This window comes from Panthera pardus, unplaced genomic scaffold (genome assembly GCF_024362965.1).
Source record: "Panthera pardus isolate Hobbes unplaced genomic scaffold, ASM2436296v1 HiC_scaffold_18, whole genome shotgun sequence".
Lineage (NCBI taxonomy): Eukaryota > Metazoa > Chordata > Mammalia > Carnivora > Felidae > Panthera > Panthera pardus.
Genome location: NW_026526743.1, coordinates 35225911 through 35249732, shown reverse-complemented (window position 1 = coordinate 35249732; position 23822 = coordinate 35225911). Strand labels below are relative to the sequence as shown.

Below are 23822 nucleotides of genomic sequence, written 5' to 3'. Positions count from 1 at the left end.
AGTAAAGAAACACTTTTTCTAGGTGCCTAATTGAATGTCGGGATGAATATAAATACAATGTTGAAGCAGTGGAGTTGCTAATTCGCAATCATTTGGTTAATATGCAGCAGTATGATCTTCACCTAGCACAGGTATGGAAGGAATTTTCTTAAACAGAAAAAGGGCTCTGGTAGCTGGGAAGTGTGTTTGCCATAAGTGTTGTCTATCTTACGTTGTGCTTTCTGTGTTGCCAGTCAATGGAGAATGGTTTAAACTACATGGCCGTGGCATTTGCTATGCAATTGGTAAAAATCCTGCTGGTGGATGAAAGGAGTGTTGCTCATGTTACTGAGGCAGATCTGTTCCACACCATTGAAACTCTCATGAGGATTAATGCTCACTCCAGAGGCAATGCTCCAGAAGGGTGAGGATGGTGATGGGATCTTTGTGTGTTGAGTCTAAGAATGAGCTTTAGAAATGAATGTGCAGATTTACTAACATTACCTATTAGAACTGCTGTACAACATGTGGGAAGCTTTAGTGAGGCCTAATATTGTCCCTTGAAGTATGAGAGCTTAACTAACCGCCAAGCCACCTTACTGTAGAGCAAGCAGTACATACAGTACTAGACTTGGTGTCAGGAGTCCTGTGTTTAAGCCCTGGCACTTTAAATTTTGATTTTAGGCAAGTTGACTTACCCCCCCTCCTCAAGCCTTTTCTTGAATAAAATAGAAATAGTATCTCAGAGAATTGTTGAGATTAAGATAAATAACAAACCATGGCACATGGTAGGCGCACAGAGTGTTTGTTAACTATGCACATCAGCTCCATCTCAACAGGCATCATTTTTTTGGGGTCAAGAAGTGGCTTAACTGAGGTCAGTCAGTCATTTGCATATTATGTGGTCATGAGTAAACAGGAAGAGACCAAAGATAGCTTTGCTTAAATATGGAAATCACTGTTGTGGTTTCTATTAAATAAGCAGATTGTCCAACTGTATGTCTGTGAAATCACAACCATGAGTAGACTGATTTTCGCTCTGGATTTATTGTACTAGATTGCCCCAGCTGATGGAAGTAGTGCGATCCAACTATGAAGCAATGATTGATCGTGCTCATGGAGGCCCTAACTTTATGATGCATTCTGGGATCTCTCAAGCCTCAGAGTATGATGATCCTCCAGGCCTGAGGGAGAAGGCAGAGTATCTTCTGAGGGAATGGGTGAATCTCTACCATTCAGCAGCAGCTGGCCGTGACAGTACCAAAGCTTTCTCTGCGTTTGTTGGACAGGTAGAGCTTTTGGAAAGAAAGGTGCTTTTTATTCAACATAAGTAGGGTGTGATGCCTCCAATATTTAAGCTCAGTATTATGTACCTGTGGTCAGACAGTTACCTCCATACTCATGTAAACCAAAATGTCAGCATCGTTACTCTGTTAAATTGATAAAGCCTATTTCATTCCTTATCTTTGGACACTAAGCAGTAAATTCAGCATTTCACGTCCCCTTTACTTCTATTTATCCCACTTCAGTAGTCATAGCTACAAAATACAGTGGATCAGATAATGAATAATGAAATTGCCACATGTATGTAGTAATTTTACTAGCTTGATAATCAATAGTGAGGGAATTTGGGGCTAATAAGTAATATTCTCATAATAGCCCATGTTTTTAAAAATAAGAAAATGCAACAAAATCTTAAATATTTAAATGGTAGAGCCTTTTATTATATTTTCTAAACTAAGTAGCTTATCTGCCTATAATTGGTTAACATGGTTTTTTGGGAAATAGTTTCTATTTATTTTCATGTGATTTTATCTAAATTGGACTTTGAGTTAAAGTGTTAGGAAACCATTTCCTAGAAAAGAATATTTGAACAGGATGAGTAAACAACGATGTAGGAAGAGAGCGATAGTACCATTTTAGCATTCTGTTTTTTATTATTACTGGCTGTTTTCAACCACTGTAAGGGATTCATACTCAGTAGCCAGTTTGTCCTGATCATACTACTTAATTGCCAGAGTGGTGCTTTTGCTGAACTGGCCTTAGAATTCCTTTAGTAGAACTATTGTAATGTTTATTCAGGGAGAGATACTAGCTTATCTGCTTATTTCTGCAGATTGACCATTATATTTTTTAAACTGAGACCAAAGCATAGGCGTGCAACCAAAGAAAGATTGCAATTAGATCTATTATCAAATAAATGACAGTGGATTATGGAAGAGCGGATTAGAATTTTAAAAGTTGTTAAAAATTGGATTTACTGTTCAAGATGAATGTTAACTGGGTAAATAAATCATACTAAGTAGGTCTCTACCTTAAAAGAATTCTAAAATAAACCTTATTGCAAAGCTGTTATTGAATATTTACAGTTTGATTTTCTGATTTGGATGGAAGAACTTTGAATCAGTTGGGGTTTTTTTGTGATCATCAAAATTTCATGGGTATGGATGTGGCGCTTGTCTCAGCTCTTCCTGCTGGCTTATTTACTCTTGTTTCTTCTCTCTGTTTGAAAAAGATACTGTATTTATACTTTTTATTTTCTTTTGCATCCTTTTGAGAATTCTTTCTTCCTTGACCTCCTTGATAACAGCAGTCTGTCTTTGTTACCTCCCCCTGGTAGTTTCTCAGATTTCAATGTACAAAAGTCCCTTTGCTGACCTTCTGTCTTGCCTAGGGTACGTAAGTTTCAATTCAGTTATTTTACTGCTTATCAAGGGACAGTGAAATTGTTTTTAAGTTTCCAAGATATCGGTCAAGTTTCCATTTTGGGCTTGGTTTCTTTAAGCACTGACCTCCTTCTCCCTCTGCACCCTTAACACCTCTTATACTGCCTTCTTCTTTTGTACTAGCCAAATAACTTCTCTGCTTCACTTCCAAATCATATGTCATAAAATTTGTTCTTTATCCTTTGTTTTGAAGAAATTCATTCTGTCCGTGTTATTTTAAACTTAATTTACGTCAAAATAAACTCAATTTACATTTAAGTAGCCAGGTATGATCTGTGGCTATTTTCTTTGGTACCTACTTATTGTGCAAATTATTACTTGACTTTTCATGTTGCAGCTAGTTGGAGTTTAAAAATTTTGTTACTGGTTAAGTCATTCGGGAGAAGTTATCTTAAATTCTGTGAAAAAGTAAAATATACATAATTTAATCTCTTACTTGGGGGAATTATGAATTGGTTAGAATGTCTGACTATGACTTAGTAGGTTACTAAAAGTTGGTTCGTTTGCCTAGTTAATTTTTCCACTTTACTTGGCTGTGGACTGTTAACTCAAAATTGCCATGTTTCTATTTCTTTCTCAATTTCCATCATTTCTGTTCTCCATTAAACTTAAAACTAAGGAATTCTGTCATCCGTCCTTAATGGAGAAATCATTTTCATGACCCCTGTTTTTACAAAAAGTAAGAAGTAGAAATGTGACAAGGAGTAAATGGGAGAATACCTCCTAAATATGAAAATTAAAAAATTATTTGTGTGTATTATATCTCACTGTGTTTTATATTTTTATTCCTTTGGTAGATGCACCAGCAAGGAATCCTGAAGACTGATGACCTCATAACAAGGTTCTTTCGTCTGTGTACTGAAATGTGTGTAGAAATCAGTTACCGTGCTCAGGCAGAGCAGCAGCACAATCCTGCTGCTAATCCCACCATGATCCGAGCCAAGTGCTATCACAACCTGGATGCCTTTGTCCGCCTCATTGCACTGCTAGTGAAGCACTCAGGGGAGGCCACCAACACTGTCACAAAGATTAATCTGCTGAACAAGGTCTGAAATTCTCTCTTGCCTTAGTCTTGATACACTTGAAGCCTGCATCAGTGGTTTTTAGGGCCCAATCCCTTCCCCAAAACATTTTGTAATAGCCCTTTTTCTGTCCTGAAATTAAATTCATAGATAGTATTATAAACATAGTCATTAAATATTAGAAGAGTGTAGTGTCTGAACTAAAAGTCCACCCCTCCTCCCCCTCCAACCACCACAAGGTATTTCAGTATGTTTATGTTTGGTAATGACTATACTGGAAGATATTTAGATAATACAGAATTTTGGGCTATGCGCAGAATCACCCTGAATGGGGTGGCTCGACCTGTCCACTGATAACAGATGAGCACCTCAAATACCAGGAGTGACATTGCAGTTGATTGTTTTCTTCACAGGAACAAAATGGTTTTCTTTTGACATATATAGAATTCCTGGAAATTTCAGTATTAAAACTGCAAAAACGAACTTAGAGTTTGGTCTTGGGTAATTACAAGTAGGTTGCCCTGTCCCTCACTCTTCAATGGGAAAATCCAGTGGAATGCAGGATGGTTCTTTGTGTTTTTAAATTTATTTATTTATTTTGAGAGAGAGCACTCAAGCTGGGGAAGGGCAGAGAGACAGAATCCCAGTCAGGCTCCATGCTGTCAGCCCAGCCCATTGTGGGGCTCTGTCCCACAAACCATGAGATCATGACCTGAGCCAAAATCAAGAGAGGCTTGACTGTTGCTGAGCTGCCCAGGCACTTCCAGTTCTTTGTGTATGTGAGACATTTCTGCAGCCTGAGAGCTTCCCTGGCTTTCCATCTATTAAATGCCAAGAGAAGTATAAACCATTTTGCTTCTTGTCAGCTTTACTCACATCAGACCAGAAAAATTAGGTTGTTACATTGTATTAACATGATGGAATACGATGTACCATGTTCCTTTCTAAAGCTTACAAAAAACCAGTATTTGTGGAGAGTATGTTTCTGGTCTAAGATCATTGAAATTCAAAGAAAACAAAATTCTTCGGGCCACATCAGTGTATGGCCCTTTTGGGTGCCAGCATATAATTTTGTATTCAAATGATATGTGTCCTTTAATGTGGGACTGAAGAATACAAGGTAAAAAAACTTGTCCGGTGAGTGGTAAGTGAATTATTTTTATGATGTACAGGCTCGTAATCTGTGTGCTCTGTAGGTTCTTGGTATAGTCGTGGGAGTTCTCCTGCAGGATCACGATGTCCGGCAAAGTGAATTTCAGCAGCTTCCTTACCATCGAATTTTTATCATGCTGCTCTTGGAACTCAATGCACCTGAGCATGTATTGGAAACCATTAATTTCCAGACACTTACAGCTTTCTGGTGAGTATTGTTGGATTTAATAGAGATTTCCCATTAAGGATTGCTATTTTCTTGGTAAAATTTGAGAAGTAGTATTCTTGTGGATTTGAGGCATGTTGATTTGTAATACATCTTGAATGTTACTTACTTATATTGATGTGGTATTCACCATATTTAACTTGGACCTTCTTCTGACTAAGGTTTTCTTCTTTCAGCAATACATTCCACATCTTGAGGCCTACCAAAGCCCCTGGCTTTGTGTATGCCTGGCTTGAACTGATCTCCCATCGGATATTTATTGCAAGAATGCTGGCACATACGCCACAGCAGAAGGTGTGGCTGCAGTTTATCTCCTACAGATGAAGACTGTAACTACTTGGAGCTTATTATTAGCACTTTTAGTCATTTAGTAATAATTTTACTTATTCCAGGTTTAGTCGAGAATAATTTCATGTGGAGTAAAGTTTTGGAGAGAGGTTTAACAAGTACTTGACTGCCTCTGCCTAGAAGCCATTCCTCGGTGATTAGGGTATTGCTTTTCCAAGTGTCTTGTGAGCCATCTGTGTTAATTTCTTAAGGACTTTTTTAGAAAAGCTGAAACCTTGGAGCACCTTTGTAGACTTATATATAAAACTTCGAATAATGGAGTTCTAGAACCCGCCAGTTTTACAGGTTCTCACCTTAAATGCTAAAGACTCTCACACTCAAGGGTGAAGACTGCTGGCCTGTATTTGAAGAAATTAGGATCAAGTTTTAGTAAAGAGTTTTATTTTTTTAATTTTTATTATTTTTAAATGTTTATTTTTGAGAGACTGAGTGTGTGTGTGTGAGCAGGGGAGGGGCAGAGAGAGAGGGAGACACAGAATCCAAATCAGGCTCCAGGCTCTGAGCTGTCAGTGCAGAGCCCGATGCAGGGCTCGAACTCCCAAATTGTGAGATCATGACCTAAGCTGAAGTAGGACACTTAAATGACTGAGACATCCAGGTGCCCCCTTTAGTAAAGAGTTTTTAAAGTGTAATTGCAATAAACATAGTTAACATGAGAGGTTTCTCTCCCATCTTGCAATTAAATGGCAAATGAATATGGTAGAACATATGAAAATATGACTAATGTGCTTGGCAAAAAAGAAAGTGAGCTAATCCTTAAATGGAGTGTATATTGTTTGATATTCCAGGAGGAGAAACACAATAACATTGAATAAAATTGCCCCCAAATAAACATACTTAGTAAAATTGGGAGTTGGTGACAGGTTCAGCCATGTTTGGCTGAAAAATAGAGGATTTATAGTGTGAACTTTTTATAAACTGGATCAAATTATTTGACAGGAGTTGGGAGTGGGGAAAGAAATGGTTTGAGACCTAGGACTTAATTAAAACAAGGAACTTAAAAATAAATAAATACAGGAAGGAAGGAAGAAAACAGACCTCTGTCAGTTTCTTAGTTGACTGTTTTGTGTTGTGTCTGAAATTTTCTCCAGGTTTACTACTCCTCTTCAAATTTTGCTTACAGGCACAAGGACCCATACATCCTAGAATTCTGGAGCCATTTTGTTTTAAATATTTCTCACTGTTTCTGTAATTATCCTTACTCCTTTTTAATGGCAGTCTTCAAGAGACTTATTTATGTCAGTATTCTCTAGTTATATTAGTCTGAAGAAGATAGTAAGTCAACTTTTTGGTGGTAGAACAGCAACTGAGTAGAATTACGACTCATGTACATTTCTTTCTTTCAGGGATGGCCTATGTATGCACAGCTACTGATTGATTTATTCAAATATTTAGCGCCTTTCCTTAGAAATGTGGAACTCACCAAACCTATGCAAATCCTCTATAAGGTAATTAATCTAGAGTTACAAATTAAAATAAAATTTAAAAATACTTACACACTCTCAACTGGGAATGTGAGGCCTAATATTTTTTATTAAGCTTTTAAAGTATAATATATATTCAGAAAAGTGCAAAAGTCAAATGTTCTTGTATAACCAGCACCTGAACAGGGTATTCCATGTGTTCAGCTTTAGTAGATACTACTACTTTTATAAAATACACATAGCTGTTAATTGACACACCAGCATGTGCCTGGTATTTACTGTTTTGTGTTAGCCATTTTGGCAGTTGTGCAGTGGGATCTCATTGTGGATTTAGTTTGGATTTCCTTGATTTTTTTTTTTTTTTTTTTTTAAATGAATAGCTTGGCCATTTGGATATCCTTTTGTGATGCTCCTCTTCGAGTTTTTTGCTCGTATTTCTACTAGATATCTGTTTTCTTTTTATAGGACTGCTTCATACATTCTGGATATAAGCCCTTTGTTTAATATATATTCAAACATTTCCTATTCTTGTGGCTTTTTTACTCCCTTAAAAGTAGGGTGTCTTTTGAGGAATGGAAACTTTAATGTAGTCAAAATTACCAAGTTTTTACTTTCATCTCATGTAAGAAATCTTTTTTTTTTTTTTTTTGTATCTGACGTAAGAAATCTTTGGCAGTCCCAAGTCGCATTCTCTTCTGTGTGTGCTCTGTTCACTGCCCAAGAAGCCGTATAATTCTGGCTTTTACGCTTAGGAGGTATGACCTATCTGAGAGTTATTTTTGTGTATGATAAGATTCGTTTCCTCCTCTTTCCTTATATCCCCACCCCAATAAATAATGTACAGCTTTTCAGTACCATTCTTTATTCCCTATTGAATTGCTTGGGCACCTATGTCAAAATAATTGACCATTTGTGTATGGGTGTCTCTCTAGTTCATCTGTTTTGTGTTCTTAGGGCAGTATAAAACTGTCTTGAGTTGTAAGACTTACATATAAAACCAGAGTAATCAAGCAAAGTGATTCCTCTTCAACTTTGCTCTCTTTTAAGATTATTTTGGCTATTTTGTGTCATTTGCCGTTGCATAAAACTACACAGTCATCTTCACTTCTAAAAGCTGGCTGGGATTTAGATTGAGATTGCAGTGAATCTCTAGATCATTTTGGAGAGAATAGACATTTTAATAATATTAAGCTTTCAATCCTGAACATGAATATTTCTATTTAGTTAGGTCTTTAATTTTACTATGCAGTGCTTTGTAGTTTTTAGAATAGAGCTTTTCAACCTCTTTCTTTAGACTTATGCCTATACATTTTGTGGGTTTTTTGGTGACATTGTAAAATGTCTTTAAACTTTTTCATACTTGGTAACAATGTATAGAAACAAACTGATTTTTTTATATTGGCCTTGCATCCAGCTACCTTGCAAAATTTACATTTTCTGGGAGTTTATGAGTGTCTTTTGTGGGGAGAAGTGTATTCTGTATTCGTTCCATCAACATGTAACTTTGGGTTTGTGTTTTACTTTTTCTTGCCAGTAACTCCCAGGAAAGTGTTGAATAGAAGAGAGTGATAATGACATGTTTGTCTCATTAATGATCCTAAGGAAAGCTTTTAGTTATTCACCATTAAGTATAATGTTTTTATAAATCTACAGTTTTGTTTTGCAGATACCATTATCTGAATAAGGAAATGCCCTCTATTCATAATTTGTTGAGTTTTTAAATCATTAAATAGGTATGGAGTCATATTGAATGCCTTTTTGCATTCAAGATAATGTGAAAAATCTTTTTTCTGTTAATATTATAACTCCATTAATTTTAAAATGTTTAAACTGCCATTGCATTTTGAATCATTTGGTCATGATATATCACTGTTATTTCTATTTCTGATATTTAGGATTTTTGTGTGACTTTTCACATCAAATTTTGGTGTCAAGATTATGCTAATCTCATTGAAAAAGTTGGGAAAAGTTCTCTTTAAAAATTTAAAAAAAAAAAAAACAAAGTTTGGGGGAGCTCTTATTCATTGATTTTAGAGATGCTGGGGGTGGGGGGAGAGCCACAAGGGTGGGGAGGGGCAGAGAGAGGGGGACAGAGGATCCCAAGTGGGCTCTGTACTGAACAGCTGCGAGCCCGATGCGGGCCTCAAACTCACGAACCGTGATATTATGGCCTGAGCTGAAACCAAGAGCTTAACCAACTGAACCACCCAGGCACCCCTATTCAGATTTTATTTTGATTGGGGTTTTGGCAAGTTGGTTTTTAAAGTAGTTTATTTTATCTGAATTGTCAAATTTATTAGCATATAACTGGGGGCCATTCTCTTAAACTGTTATGTCTGTAGGATCTGTAGTGATGGTCCCATTTCATTCTTGCTATTAATATTTTTTCCATTAGTAGGGTTTATCAATTTTATTAATCTTTTCAAACAGCCAATTTTGGTTCACGCTCCTTTAATACTTTTTAAACATGTAATTGATTTTGGCTTTTTTACATTCTTGGTTTTCATAAATTATGTTTTTTCAGCTTCTGAAGTTAGAAGACTATGTCTTTTTTTTTTTTTTTTTTTTGCTAGCCTCTTCTAGTATACAGCATTTAAGGTATTAAGTCCTCAAAATTAGATTTTGGTAATTTCCAGATGTACATGTATATATTTTGGTAAATCACTTGTGACACAATTTTTTATTAAAGCCTGTAATTTGTTAATGAAGCATACTTTATACTTTTATCATGTTTACTTGAGTTAACATTCATGATAATATAAATGTTACTCCAACTTTCCAACTTAATATGAAAACAATGTTTTTCTCATTTTTTAAAAATAGGGCACTTTGAGAGTGCTGCTGGTTCTTTTGCATGATTTCCCTGAGTTCCTTTGTGATTATCATTATGGATTCTGTGATGTGATCCCACCTAATTGTATTCAGCTAAGAAATCTCATCCTGAGTGCCTTCCCAAGAAACATGAGGCTCCCAGACCCATTCACTCCTAATCTGAAGGTAAAGTTCTAAACATTTCAAGGAAAAACAAGGTTACGTCTTAGTATTTCAGTCCTTTTCTCTGGTTGTAGACTTATTTAACCTGTCTTTCCCCAGCATAAACCACATATAAGTTATTTGTTTAGATGAGGATGCTCTTTGGGGGTAGGGGGCAATCATGTTATTAAGCCTGCTGAATATTGGTTTACAGTTTTGCCTAGCTGCTGTTTTCAGTTAATTTTGATAGTAAGTTAATTTTTGCAGAACGTCAACCAAGGTTTTGGGCCAGTCACTTGCTGGGTGGCCCTGACTGCACAGAATTTCAGAACAGACGTTTATAATACCTGTATTCCACAGGTATTTTTTGTGTGTCACCCTGATGCAGCTACTGTAATTCTTATGTATTTTGTATTCTTTTTCTTTCACATGCATTTTTTTTTAAAAGTAACAAGTATGATGTTCTTTTCTTCTGAGGCATCTTTTCAAAGACTAGGGCTCTTGGTGAGTGAGCAATATCTCCTCTGTACCCTTACTTTGAAACTCAAGTCCAGAAAAAAAAAAAAAACTAGTGCTACACATTATTAGGCTTGTTCGCAGAAGGTACCTATCCTGCCTTAATTTAGAAAGATGATTTACTACATAATGAGAGATTCCTACCTTTTATAGATTTTTAATTACAGATTAATAAAAAGTGGCAGCTCTTTGTAAGATCTTACATTGTATAGTTTTAGAAAAACAATCCTACTTTTTAGCACAGATGGAATTTGCTGTTAACTCCTACATATGCTTCTGGTTTTGATTATTGTATCTATCTGTGGCAGGTGGATATGTTAAGTGAAATTAACATTGCACCTCGGATTCTTACCAATTTTACTGGAGTGATGCCACCTCAGTTCAAAAAGGATTTGGATTCCTATCTTAAAACTCGATCACCGGTCACTTTTCTGTCTGATTTGCGCAGCAACCTACAGGTTAATTGGTTTGACTTAAATTTTCAGCTGTGTCTGTGAGTGGTCTATTTGGGAGTCAACCAGATTTAAAAATTTCTCATGGTTGGATGAGATTCACTGAATTATGCATTTTACTGGTTCATCTTATCAATGATACAAAGCCTTAGAAGAGGCAACCAGGGGAACAGGCTGATTTTCTGTACGAATACATGGCTGATAATGGTTCCCTTTCAGTACTCCCAAGATGATTATTGTTTTTAATGTTTGTTTATTTTGAGAGACACAGAGCATGAGGGGGAGGGAGACAGGGAGGGAGGAAAGGGAGACACAGAATCCAAAGCAGGCTCCAGGCTCTGTGAACGGTCAGCACAGAGCCCAACGTGGGTCCTGAACCCACGAACCATGAGATCATGGCCCAAACCAAAGTTGGACACTCAACCAGCTGAGCCACCCAGGCTCCTCCCACACCCCATGATTGTTCTTAATAAGGTGATTCTGTCTTAGTTTGCTGTTTTAGAAAAGGACTTGAAATCGTGTGGTCTTTCCACACCAGAGTACCACTTTTCCCTTTCTCTAGATTATTTTTTTCTTCAAGATTTTAAGAATGCACCATACCCAACATGGGGCTTGAATTCACAACCCTGTGATCAGGAGTCACACACTCCACCAACTGAGCCAGCCAGGTGCCCCTCCCAATATTTTTTTATCATTGAGATAATAGACTGACTTTATAAACTGTACTTTTTTGCTGGCACCTGTTAAAGCTTTGCCTTCTTGTTACTGACACAACCACCCATAGACAGCTGTGTCATTTGTTCAGCAACCTCACAAAGTCAAGTAAATTTCTAAAAGTTAGATCCCAAAGAACACTGAGAGCAGTTCAGCTTTTCTATGAAGGCGTAAAAAGGGTTTAGAAATAGTGAGTCCTCTATGAAAATAAGGAGTTTTCTGTTTTGTTCATTTAGGTATCCAATGAACCTGGCAATCGTTACAACCTCCAGCTCATCAATGCACTGGTGCTCTATGTAGGGACTCAGGCCATTGCACACATCCACAACAAGGGTAGCACGCCATCAATGAGCACGATCACCCACTCGGCTCACATGGACATCTTCCAGAACCTGGCTGTGGACTTGGACACTGAAGGTGAGTGAAACTAGCCAATTCTCAGAGTTAAGTTCTCTGTATTGTTTGCCACAGTCTGGTCATAGAAATACTTTGTCATAATAGGCATATAATATTTTGTTAGTCTGTTTATGGCTCTGGCTATTTTCTTTTTTTGGGTGGTGGGGAAACTCTTGCCGTTAGTGTATAGTGGAGTTTTCCAGAGGCTACAGGAAACAATACTGGAGCAGACTGAACACAGGATTAGAAGAATCCAGCTGTCTTCTATTAAATGACATTAAATAGATGTGTGAAATCCAGCTGTCTCCTATTAAATGACATTAAATAGATCTGTGAAATTAGGGATATTCTTCCCTGATTTTTTTTTGGGGGGGGGGAATGCTTTTATTAACATGTATTAATATGCAGGGTATCTGTTTTTAAATATTTCTAAAAATTGTAATGTGGAAAATAAAAAAAATATATCTCCCAGAAGTGGAAACACTGGGGACCTGAGAACCACTGGTTGAAACTAAAGGACACGGGAAAGGCCAGGATCCCAAATCCAAACCCTAGCCACTCAGAATGATGTCTTTTTGCCTTGGCCTCTCAGAGCAAGTCTTTAATAAAGTTTGTTTTCTGAATTTCTAGGTCGATATCTCTTCTTGAATGCAATTGCAAATCAGCTGCGGTACCCAAATAGCCACACTCACTACTTCAGCTGCACCATGCTGTACCTTTTTGCAGAGGCCAACACTGAAGCTATCCAAGAACAGATTACAAGGTAAGGGAGAAGTTTTTTGGATGATTCTCAATGGTTGCCTCTTCCCCTTAACTTATGCATCGAGTGTGTTTTCTGTGCACTGTTCGTTGAGATCTTTGTGTCCATTTAAAACATCTTTTACATGTGGGATATGGGATACAGTAGTGAACAAAATGTACATTAATTCCTACCCTGGTAGAGAATTGCAAATCATAATCATTGCTAAAATAAAAAGGTTTTGACAAAAGGTATAGGTATCTTGATTGAAAATCAAGTTTCTCTCAGATGGTAGCGATAACATTTTTATCCAGAGTCCAGAATTCATAGGCCTATTAAAAGGCATTTTGTTAAAGAGTTTGGGCTTTTTCCTTCATCCTCTAGGTTGAAAGGTTTGAAGGAGAAATAGAGGATTGTACTTGGCATTTTCCTAATGATAAACTACACCAGAGATTAGGCAATGGGTGGATTCTGGTGAGAGAGATACACATTTTTAAAACTGGACCAGACTTTCAAAACTTGCCCCTTCACTTAATAGTTTGTGTATTAGATACAGTATCTCATTAAATAATATCTTTGATCATTTTCACACATACCCAGGTAGTATTAGAATTCATTTCTTTTCACTGGTTGTGCATTCCTTAAGTAGCTTTCTGGGAGCCATGTAATCTGATACTATTATCCTTTAACTTAGAAAACCTAGATTTGTATCCTGCCTCTTCCAGTTAGTGAGCCTAGAAGACTAATTCGGAATCCACCTGCATTAACTGCGATGTATCGTTTAGACCTTAATCCACCTGTCTTCAGTAAAGCTAGTAACTTTTGCATGTAGTTTAGTAATCAAGGAGGAAAGATAGGAATAAAGGTAAAGAAGAAGTGTTCATAAATTTCTAGGTTTCTCTGTGCATTAACTCATCTTTTCTTCCCTTCAGGGTTCTCTTGGAACGGTTGATTGTAAATAGGCCACATCCTTGGGGTCTTCTTATTACCTTCATTGAGCTGATTAAAAATCCAGCGTTTAAGTTCTGGAACCATGAATTTGTACACTGTGCCCCAGAAATTGAAAAGTGAGTTCAAAGTGATTTGTCTAAGAATGAAACAGATGATGGCTCTAGCTAGGGTGGGTGATTAAGAGGGTAATAATAGCCAGAGCTAATGTGACACAAGGGATTGCCAGGCCTCAAGTTTTATCACAAACTTGTGATTGTCTCTACTTTCAGGTTATTCCAGTCGGTTGCACAGTGCTGCATGGGACAGAAGCAGGCTCAGCAAGTAATGGAAGGGACAGGTGCCAGTTAGATGGAACTGCATCTCTGCTGTCAGCGCGTCAGCCTGGAGGTCCCACTGCACCGAGTTCATAAACTGGCTGAAGAATCCTTTCAGCTCTTCCTGACTTTCCCAGCCCTTTGGTTCTCGGGTACCTGCCCCAATTACTGTTTGGGTCAGCTTCCTGTGTATGTGGGCACGTTCCAAAGTTTAAATGCATTTTTTTGACTCTTGGCCAAAATTTAGAAGATGCTGTGAATATCATTTTGAACTTGTGTAAATATATGAAAGAGAAAACTTTTGTCTGGAACTTCTTGGGTTTGTGCAAAATGTGTCCAAGGCAAGTAGATAAACTTGGTACCTGCCCAGCTTGTAACTGAAAAGGCTGCTGATGCCATCCACTTGTCTGGGGACAGAACAATACAGCTCCATGTCTTCTGACATTCCTGGTGTCCCAAAGAATAGCAAAAAAAGCCAGTTTAAATATTGTGTAACTTATTTTTTTAATGTGGACAGGGGACCTTGAAAATCACTAAGTTGTTAAAAATGTGTACGTGCTACTATTTGGTATGCTTAGGGGACATGGGAAGAGCTCACAATTGAGATCCCATGGGTTTTTGTTTTGCCTCTTCCCCAAATCTAAAGCTGACTGCTGGGAGAGCATCATTTTCTCATTTCTACTGGAGAACCTGCCCCCTTAGGCCCTGCAAGATGCAGTCAGCTCTTTTTATAACGTAAAACCGGACCAGGCCTAAAAGTGCCCGTTTCGTTCTTCTCATCCTTGTAAATTGTGGGAAAGGGAACTAATAGTGTATGAATTGCCCTTCCCCGTTATCCCAGTAAATAGCCCTATATAGGCTATGTTGAACAACAACAAAGTCAAAAGGACCAATACAGCCCCTTTTGTAAGCATTTTGAATGTTTTGTAAATGTATTGGTCCACGTGTTGTATTTTGTAGCCTTTCTAGTTCCTGGGCTCTAGCTCCCATTACTTGTATGTGTATGCATACTGTAGTCAAAACATTAAAGTCATGACACACACATGACTCCACTGTGCCTTTCTCAGTAGTAGCAGCAGCCAGTGCTGGTGGTGAGGAAAGTGGACAACCCAGCCTCGCAGAGCCAGTTGCCAATGGGAAACCTCACTTCTTGCTGCATGGTAGATCATTTACATGAATCTGGCATCTTTAAACAAGCAAGGAAGTGAATTTTGTAGTGTTTCAGCAGTAGAAAAATCATTGGATCAGGTTTCTATGGTTAAATAATTACAAAACATTTTTCATAAACCCTTTGTCCCCATGGAGTTTTGATAATATATCACATATACCTACTCGTTTTAAAAAGTTTTTAAAATTTACACTATTTAAAATAAAATATACCTTAATAACTCAAGTTTTATGGCCACAGAGGACAAAAAGTTCAAGACCCAACAGCAGAAATCTTAATGGGGCTTGAATGTCATTGGTGGCTTAGGGTTTCTTCCCTTACCGGTGGGCTGTGCCATGTAGAGGAAACTTCAGGCTCCTGAGGAAGTACAGTAGTTGTTGAGTGCCAGTGCCATATCATACCCTCTAACAGAAAATGAAGTCTTGGAGTGGGGGGATGCTTGCTCAAAACAGACCCAGGTCTACCTTCAAAGTCCACGTTGTTATTAAATGCTAGACTACAATAGGAACCTATTACTAGCACATTTCTTCTAACCTTTGGTTCAGACTGAGAACAAAACAGCTATAAAATTCACTGATCTTCGTAACAGCAATCTGCAAGTCTGCTGTGCCCAGTCCTTAAACAGGTCACCCTTATCTCAGTTACCCCTAGCACACCACCTTTGTTACTTTTCCTGTTGGTATTTATTAAAGGAAAAGCAAAAGACCCAGATTTTCCTTTTTTTCAAGCATCAATGAATGCGAGCTTAGAATAAAGTTCTTGTGGATGGTCTTTCAGGCAACAGGGAACCTGCTAACTTGTCAGTTCCAACAACTGGTGTAAGATCATCTTCTGACCATAGCGAACCTGCAAGGCCTGCTGTTCCCTCGAGCTGAGTTTGGTGTAGACCTCCTTGTTACTTAGTAAATCTTGTTCAGATTTTAAGTCTGTGGCATAGGTTTGCAGGGTCAACAAAACACTGTCCCGAAGCAGCTGTCTCCATGATGCTTTCAGCCTGGGGATATTTGTGACTGTCAAGCTCTCCTCTTCCCTTTTATCATCTCCCCATCCATCCTGGTCTTTAAACTCTCTGAACTCCTCAGCAGGCATGCATAGTACCTAGAAGCAATCATTGGGCCCTTTAATTTTGAATCGCTGAATTTAGAGAAAAGCCAGACCTATCTTGGCAGCATTTAAGTGTCCTCTCCCTCCATCCCACCTTTCCTCTTTCATGTAGTTCCAAGTATTTCATCTATTCTCAGCCCTTTACCTTGAGTGTGGTGGTCAGTTCCTCTTCAGTGAGCACCTCCTCCCACCCAATTACAAAGGCTCCCTCTTCCCCTACCATCTCCAGTTTGCATAAGAAATCCCAGCGTTCATACAGTAGGAGCCTTTCAGCTTCAACTTTTGTTCCTGTAGGTAGAAAAGCAATGTTGTGTAAGTCTCCATATACCCACCAGTTCATTTCTTCTTCCATCTACCCCACCCAGTCTACCAAAAAAAGGGGCAACTGCTATTTAAGAGCACTTGGGGTGGGGACAGAGACACGTCCATCAGTGTAGTGTGCAAGACTTAATCCGACACTCACCCAGTAATGCTGCTTCACGAACTGTCACCATCTGAATGTCAGCTGTGTCATCCGTGTTGTCGGGATATGGTTCAACAAAACCATACATATGAATGAGTTGCCAATTAGCCATTTGTCCATAAGTGTTGAAAATTTCATGGCCTTTAGGAATGGGCTGAGTGGCCACCATCCGAAGACAATTCTGGGGTGGAAGGGAGAAGCTGGGACTAAGCCCTTCCCTGGCCAACCCACGAAGATAATTTCTATTTTAGGAAAAGCCTCCGGTGGGTGCAGTTCAGCAATGGGACTGATGATACACCTTCCAACATTCTACCTTTTTAGTTCCTGTTAAGATCCTGTACAGGCATACCTCAGATTGTCCAGGTTCAGTTCCAGAGCACCACAAAAGAGCAAATAATGTTAAAAGACAAAAAACCAAACACAAAAGCCAACTTAAATAAATTTTATGGCTTCCCAGTGCATATAAAAGTGATGTTTATGGGGTGCCTGGGTGGCTCAACTAGTTAAGCGTCTGACTTTGGCTCAGGTCTTGACCTCACCTCATGGTTCGTGCATTTGAGGCCCAAGTTGGGCTTTGCACTTACAGTGTGGAGCCTGCCATGGATTCTGTGTCTCCCTCTCTACCCCTCCGCAGCTCACGTACTCTCTCTCAAAAATAAACATACGTTTAAAAGATTTTTAATAAAGCTTAATGCCATACTGTAGTCTATTAAGTGTTCAACAGTATTACATCCTAAAGAACAGAAAAATGGGCTTTTCTTGCTAAAAAAAATGCTAATCACTGTCTGAGCTTTCAGTGAGTTGTAACTGCTGGGATGAGATCACCAGAACAAATACAGCAGCAATGGAAAACTTTGAAATCCTGCAATTCTTGCAGTTACAATTCTTCCAAAAGTATGACACACAGACATGAAGCAAGTACTGTTAAAAAAGCGGCACTGACGGACTTGCTCAACACAGGGTTGCCACAGACGTTCAACCTGTAAATGCAGTATCTGAAATATAATAGAACGAGGTATGCCTGTACAGTAGGATGAAAGGGGTAAAAGTCGCTGGGTTTTAAAAATGAACAATTAAACCAAGATCAAAGTAGAAATGGCAGATAGAGGCAAAAATTAAAAAATAGCCATTTCCTAAATTTTGATTCCATAAACTTGGATCTGATCTTGCAACTTTCCACATAGCAAATGGAATTGATATACCCTTGGTATCAAGTTAGATTTGACCTATGGCCATTCCCCTTTCCTCCCTCTTCTTTCCCCAAAGTAGTGACAGTATATCTGACCCAGGCTGCTGTCCACTGGGCCCCAACACGATCTTGGTTCACTGGCACTGCACAGAGGAGCCAACCAACCTCTAGCACCAAGTAAATGGCAGTAGCTTATTACAGAACTAACCACAACTTTCTCTGCGAGTTTTGAAGTTTTGTGTTCTACTTCGTTGGAATAAGCAAACTCAAAGTACATAACAGAAGAACTTCACCTACACATTTTTAGCATGAGGAGAATGGAGCCCACCGAGCCCAACTGTCAGGGCAGCATCAACGACCAGCACTGGTTTGAATCAAATGCCTGATCATCAGTGCACATAATAACAATAACTGAGAGGGATCCACTCACTGGAGAGTATTCTAGATTGGCATTATGATTGGCTAAGTGGTTTAGTATGTCTGCAGCAGGCACCATCAAAGGGGAGTTTGGCTCCTTTTCATCCTCCTCTTCCTCCAGTGGTTCCTGAAAGCTGCCACAGAGAGAACTTTGCTAAAGCCCAGGGTAGGGTGAGAGACTGGGGTGTGGTTCACTGTTCTTTCCCCTCTCATCCCTCAACTGAGATCTAAAGAAAGGAGTCCTTCAAGGTTCGGCTCACTGACCTGTACGCCATCACAAGAGCCACGAGCTGGTGGTAGAGTTCCAGGGAGCGAACCCTGGGGCTGAAAAGATCCGGGTGGGCTTCCATGAACGGCAATACGATGGAATAGTATTCGCTGCGGATGTTGGCCAAGTCCTTCTCCACCGCCTCGGGTACGCCCGTGCCCTGCAGCAATCGCCGGCGCTCCTCCTCAGGCCTGCGGTGACACCCCAGCCAGACTCCCTTCACACACCCTACCGGGACTAGCGCTCGTGGCCCGGTCCCCGGGCCAGGGCGGAGCGAGCCGCGAGGCTACGGGGCCGGTGCTCCCCGCCCCCACCAAGGCTCTCACCAGAACATCGGGTGCTCCAAGCGGCCTAGCTCCGGCCACATCGCAAAGTAAGGGCTCCAGGGCGAGGCCGGGGCCTGCAGCTCGTGCAGCAGCGCCAGCAGCAGCGGCACCCAGCCCGACTGGCTCTGCAGCGCGCCTCGCTCTGAGAGAGACACAGAGGTGAGAGCACCGGCGCGGCCCCGCGGCACGCCTCCCGGTCGCACCCCGCCGGCGCACCCACCTTGCTCCAGCAGGCCGCCGATGGAGCAGGTGTGCTGCGACAGGAGCGCGGCCCGCGGCACGGCAAACAGCAGCTCCCCGGGCTGCACGCTCTCCCGGGCCACCATGCCGTAGCCGGCCACCGTGCCCTGCCGGCTCACCGCCACCTGAGCAGGGGGAGCGGTGGGTCAGAGCTGGACTGCGCCCCAGCCGCGCCCGCCCGCACCCCCGCCTCCTCACCTTGGGACTCAGCTCCAGCCCCACCCGCCGGCACCAGCTCAGGAAGCCGGCCACAGGGTCCGGGTCCGGGTCCGCGTCGCCTCCCACAGGCCCCGCCACCTGAAACGAGCCAGCGCGGTGGAGACGGTTCGCCCAGGAGAACGCGCGGGAAGCGGGAAGGCATCGCAGCGTGCGCGCGGAGAAAAGTTCGCTCTGGGTGGGGGAGGGGACGAGGAGGGCGGCCAGCGACCTGCTCTAGGGAACCGCAGGGACGGGCGGGACCGCACTGCGGGCGGGGTAGGGGCGAGCCGCAAGGGAGACGGGCAGGCCCCGCTCCGGCCCCCCGTAACTTACCCGCCGGCGCTTTGCCCTGGTCGCCATGGCGGAGGGCGCGCGGCCCTGCCGCTCAGAAGCTCCGCGCTAGCGCTTCCGGCGTCCGGGAAAAGGCCTCTCGGGGGCGGGGCCACAGGCCCCGCCCCGGCGCCACGTGACGCTCGCCCCCTGATCCACGCGGAGGAAGAGTGGGGATTTGCACCTGGTCAAATCATTCTTCCTGAGGACATCCTGTGGCGCCCAAGTGTCCCCAGTTGGGTTTAAGTCGGGTCCGATAAGGCGTGTCTCTGTGGAGCCTCGAGCCTGGTTCTCAGCCAGCCACAACTCTCCCCTTCGGTCTCTATGAGCTGAGACATTTCGGAATAGAAGTCCGGGTAAAGAACAAAACTCCCGTTTTCCCGGTACCAACCAAGGCTGTCAGCGCACCCAGGTGGGCGACCAGCCTGCCTTCCTGATCTCGAGTCTCCGTTAGCTACGGTCATCTAACCGTTTTACACAGAGCAGGTTGTCAATGTGCGTGCGTGCGTTTCGGAGTGTGGTGGGTCAGGTTGTGTGTGTTTCCGAGGAGCAGGGGGAGGGTTCCCAGAAGTAGAATAACCCGCCTTTGCCCGCACTCGCTAGTATATCCGTTTGTCATCATTTGCATAGCACATGGTGGGTTTTATTTTTATTTAGATGCTTCTTTATTAGTTGACACATAGCAGGTATGCAATTATGTATTTATTGAGTAAATGAGTGAATGAGTCCGAAATGGTGGTTAAAACCTGGGAAAGTAGCATGCTGTTAAGTAAATGAAGCATTGAATCGAGAGTGTTTTGAAGCCAAACAATGCCAAAGCCAGTTCTCAGCTTTACGATATTATTAGGGTAAATTCCTTCTCCTGAGGCTCCGTTTCCTCAGCTGTGAAACTAATATCTACCGTATGGAATTAATGTAAGAATTGACAAGATAATGAATGTGATCAGAACAGGAAATAGGTGGGGCACATGGCTGGATCAAAGTCGGTAGAGCAGACGACTCTGAATCTTGGGATCTGATTTCAGGGTCCTGAGTTCAAGCCCCAGGGTGGGGGTAGAGTTAAAAAAGAAAAAAGAACCAGAAATAGAAACATGGATGGACACTCCTACATATGCAACCCCATCTAAACCTCAAGAAGCACCAGCCTCAATGCTGCCTTCTCACGAGCTTCCTATGATGGGCCTGGTGTCACCACACTCAAATTCTTCTTAGTTTATTAGTTTTCCAGACACTTAACTCTTAATACTTTGACAAGGGTTTTTATTTGTTTTACATTTTGTCGTCTCAAAGTTTCATGACATCAGCCACCAGAATACACAAAATTAGGTTCTTTGCTTTATATAGACAGGAAAATAATAAACTCCATTAAAAGTTCACTTTGACCAAAGAGACAACCTCCAATGGAAAACCACACGCAGGAAGACCCAATATACATATATATATATATATATATATATAATGTATAGATATTTATAGATATCTTATCTGAAAGAAGAAAAAAAAATCCAAGATTTGCAGCGCTATCTACAGTTAAGAGGGATTAATTCTACCAGCTTTTCAAACAGTCACATTTGATATTCAAAGGAAGCACGTGAGTGAATAGAACTGGGGACAGACTAACACTCCACCAGGCTCTAGAGCAGTCTAGTAATGGCTTAAGATTCTAGAAGGGGGTGATATGTGCAGAAATGTGGATGCAGGTGTCCTCTCAGCCTCAGAGCACCCCACACGCAACTGTCCCCTCCCCAGCACTGCCTTTATCATTGCTCTTTTACTTGTTTTAGAGTTTGTGGCAATTGATTTAGGCTCCAAGACAAGTGGCTCCTGTTTCTGGGCCAGGAGATTCTCCTTGATGGTGCAGGTGGGTGGGATGTGTGTGGCTCAGTCCTGGGCTTCAGGTGAAAGGAGGGGACTGGGGTACCTGGAGAGCCTTTCTCCTCTGCCTGGACCTTGTTCTCTTTAGGAACCTCCACCTCCCACCCCAGGACCCAGCAAGCCCCAGCCCAAGCCACTCCAACAGTCCTGAGATGGTGATGTGGGCCTGCAGAAGTCTCACTACCTTAGACCATTTCTTTCCAGATAAAATCTCTTCTTGCTTAGTGATGCCCACATAAAATGTTGGCATAGCTTGACCAGAACTCTCCCTAACAACACCATGTTTCTGGTGGCCTTGGACACACTGCTGCTGATTGGGTTGTCCTCCATGGAACCTGGGGACAAAAGAGGGGGTCTGCTGGGAATCTCAGCCACCACTGTCTCTAGTCACATACTGGCTCCTGAAGGCAGACACCGTGAAGTTCTCAGGGGTGCATCCGACCTTCATGGGCTATCCCAGCATTTAAGTTCAGCCCCCAAGTCAGGTCCCTATGGAGATACAGGATCAGGTGACTTTCTACCTCAGGGCCTTGGCTCAGACATGGGACAGGGCCACGAGATGGTGGAGTGTGTGGGCTGGGACAGTCTGTGGGGTTCCTGCCTGTAAGGTCCTCTGTGTTTGGTCTTCCTGGGGCAGAGAAACCCTGTTCAGCCCCTGCCTGCCTGTCTGCCTGGGCCTACATCACCAGGCTAGCCCAGAGAGCACCAGGAAAACTGCTGCCTGGTCAGAGCGCCCCCTTGTGGCTATGGTTCAGATGATTGTCACATGTGCAAAAGACAGAAACAGATGTGCTTGGTGGGGGAGATGGGGAGAAAGGGGCCTGCAGAGCTCCAGGGCCCCTACCTCCTAGTGCTCCCCTGTGCTGTCTCCTGTCACCCCGGTGCCTGAGCTGGACCCCATGCTCCTGCTGTCCCAGCACACCACCTCAAAACCCCATCCCATCATCAAACCTGCCCTGTCCATGGGGGTCATCCCATGCTTTCTTCAGTCCAGGATATTACCCTGGATCCTGCCCAGAGAAGGAGTTGCACTCTTTCCTTAGCAGATCCCCTTCCTCCCTGAGCCCCGCCCAGACCGTGGGGAGTTGGAAGAGGGGCCTAAGTCAGCCAAGTTAACAAGGTGAGTGAGGTGGGGGTGGGGGTGGGGAGGAGCGAGCCTCTCAAACCATCTGGAGACCGTTCTGCTGCAGCATCTAGGATGAATCCCCTCACGTTTTTAACAAAAGAGAAGTGAACCCATTTCCTCCCCCGGCCTTCACAAAAATAAACTAAAGGGAAAATGAGCCGGCGCGAGGATGCCAGTGGGACGTCGATGCGGGCGGGGGCAGGTGGGCATCTCTGCCAGGCTAGGGGCTTCAACAGGACACCTCCATGGTGTGATTGACCTGGCCCAGCCCCTCGCTGCTCTCCGAGTGGGTGCAGGCCTGCGGGCGGCTGCCATCCACCGAACCGGCACTGGTGAGCGACGCGGTACGAGAGCGGGCGAGGCGGGTCATGCTGGCCGAGGGCACTGTGGGCAGAGATGGGAACGGGCATGAGGACTGGCAGGGGGGTCTGGGTGCCAGCAGGCAGGAGAAGGGTTGACACAAGCAAAGCGGCAAGACCCGTTTTTCCAATGGCACAGAGGCCCCTCCCAAGCCAGGGCTCTGGCACCTACTCCATCAAGCCGGAGGCATGCAGCACCAGCGAGTGAATGAGCCACAGAGGGGGGGACCGGGCACCCCGCAGAGGCCAGCGGGACCCAGCTCACAACAGCTGGCCAGAGCTATGGCCAGAATGGGGTCACTGCCCGGGTACCCCTGAGCTGTTACAGGGACGGGACAGAATTCCAGCGATGCCCCCGCCTCAAGAGGATGATGGGACAGGGGAGTGGGACTACTTCCGTGAAGAAGGACTAGGTGTGGTGGCCACAAACTGCCCTAAATCCAATTTCCGTCCTTCGTTGGAGTTTCACGAGCAAGACGCTCAGGGGCAAACTCCACCTCCCTGAACTCAGCTGGCCATTGGTCCAGCTGGGGCATGGTCAGACACCCTTGCACCCAGGGCCAGGCCTAGGCTTTACCTCTGAGAGGCTCTGGTTCCAAATGCCTGAGCTCTGAAAGCCACGTGGCCCATGGCCACCCAGAAGCCAGACCACTCTGAACCCCAGCCAATCTAGAGCCCTGACATGGGACGCAGCCCACTAGGTCCAGGATCTGTGAAAAAGCACGACTCTTTTGGGCTTTAGGAGGCGAGCGGGACACAAGAAAGTTCCAAACCACAGCAAGATGAGGCCCGGCCGCAGCGCTGCACAGAGGAAAGAGCAGGGGGTC

General features: G+C 42.7%; 3 protein-coding genes across 15 annotated transcripts in view; 1 reads left to right on the top strand and 2 right to left on the bottom strand.

The window, feature by feature from the left end:
• Nucleotides 1-14974, top strand: part of CNOT1 (CCR4-NOT transcription complex subunit 1) — a 102468-nt gene extending 87494 nt beyond the window's left edge. For 3 of the 7 annotated variants that reach the window (XM_019455753.2, XM_019455754.2, XM_019455752.2), the window contains exons 37-49: nucleotides 23-131; nucleotides 234-403; nucleotides 1037-1268; nucleotides 3503-3751; nucleotides 4924-5087; nucleotides 5282-5399; nucleotides 6800-6901; nucleotides 9701-9874; nucleotides 10675-10824; nucleotides 11769-11949; nucleotides 12559-12691; nucleotides 13600-13734; nucleotides 13888-14974. In XM_019455753.2, coding sequence (XP_019311298.1) covers nucleotides 23-131; nucleotides 234-403; nucleotides 1037-1268; nucleotides 3503-3751; nucleotides 4924-5087; nucleotides 5282-5399; nucleotides 6800-6901; nucleotides 9701-9874; nucleotides 10675-10824; nucleotides 11769-11949; nucleotides 12559-12691; nucleotides 13600-13734; nucleotides 13888-13966 — 1996 coding nt within the window. In that variant the 3' untranslated portion in view covers nucleotides 13967-14974. Of the gene's footprint in view, nucleotides 1-22; nucleotides 132-233; nucleotides 404-1036; nucleotides 1290-3502; nucleotides 3752-4923; nucleotides 5088-5281; nucleotides 5435-6799; nucleotides 6902-9700; nucleotides 9875-10674; nucleotides 10825-11768; nucleotides 11950-12558; nucleotides 12692-13599; nucleotides 13735-13887 lie in introns of those variants that run through there. The other 4 variants (XM_019455750.2, XM_019455751.2, XM_019455749.2 and 1 more) reach the window with 2 other exon arrangements.
• On the bottom strand, nucleotides 14418-20753 carry SETD6 (SET domain containing 6, protein lysine methyltransferase). Its single transcript, XM_019455756.2, has 9 exons — nucleotides 19639-20753; nucleotides 19306-19404; nucleotides 19088-19232; nucleotides 18868-19009; nucleotides 18538-18732; nucleotides 18287-18407; nucleotides 16668-16848; nucleotides 16350-16492; nucleotides 14418-16198 (listed from the first exon to the last, which is right to left on the bottom strand). Exons 1-9 carry the CDS (start codon nucleotides 19663-19665, stop codon nucleotides 15893-15895), a joined length of 1359 nt encoding a protein of 452 aa, XP_019311301.1. The 5' UTR covers nucleotides 19666-20753; the 3' UTR covers nucleotides 14418-15892.
• A 125-nt stretch (nucleotides 20754-20878) lies between these two features.
• NDRG4 (NDRG family member 4) overlaps nucleotides 20879-23822 on the bottom strand; it is an 80077-nt gene continuing 77133 nt past the window's right edge. For all 7 annotated transcript variants that reach the window (XM_019455761.2, XM_019455764.2, XM_019455758.2 and 4 more), the window contains one exon: nucleotides 20879-23020. In XM_019455761.2, the coding sequence (XP_019311306.1) occupies nucleotides 22866-23020 (155 nt within the window). In that variant the 3' untranslated portion in view covers nucleotides 20879-22865. The remainder of the gene's footprint in view (nucleotides 23021-23822) is intronic.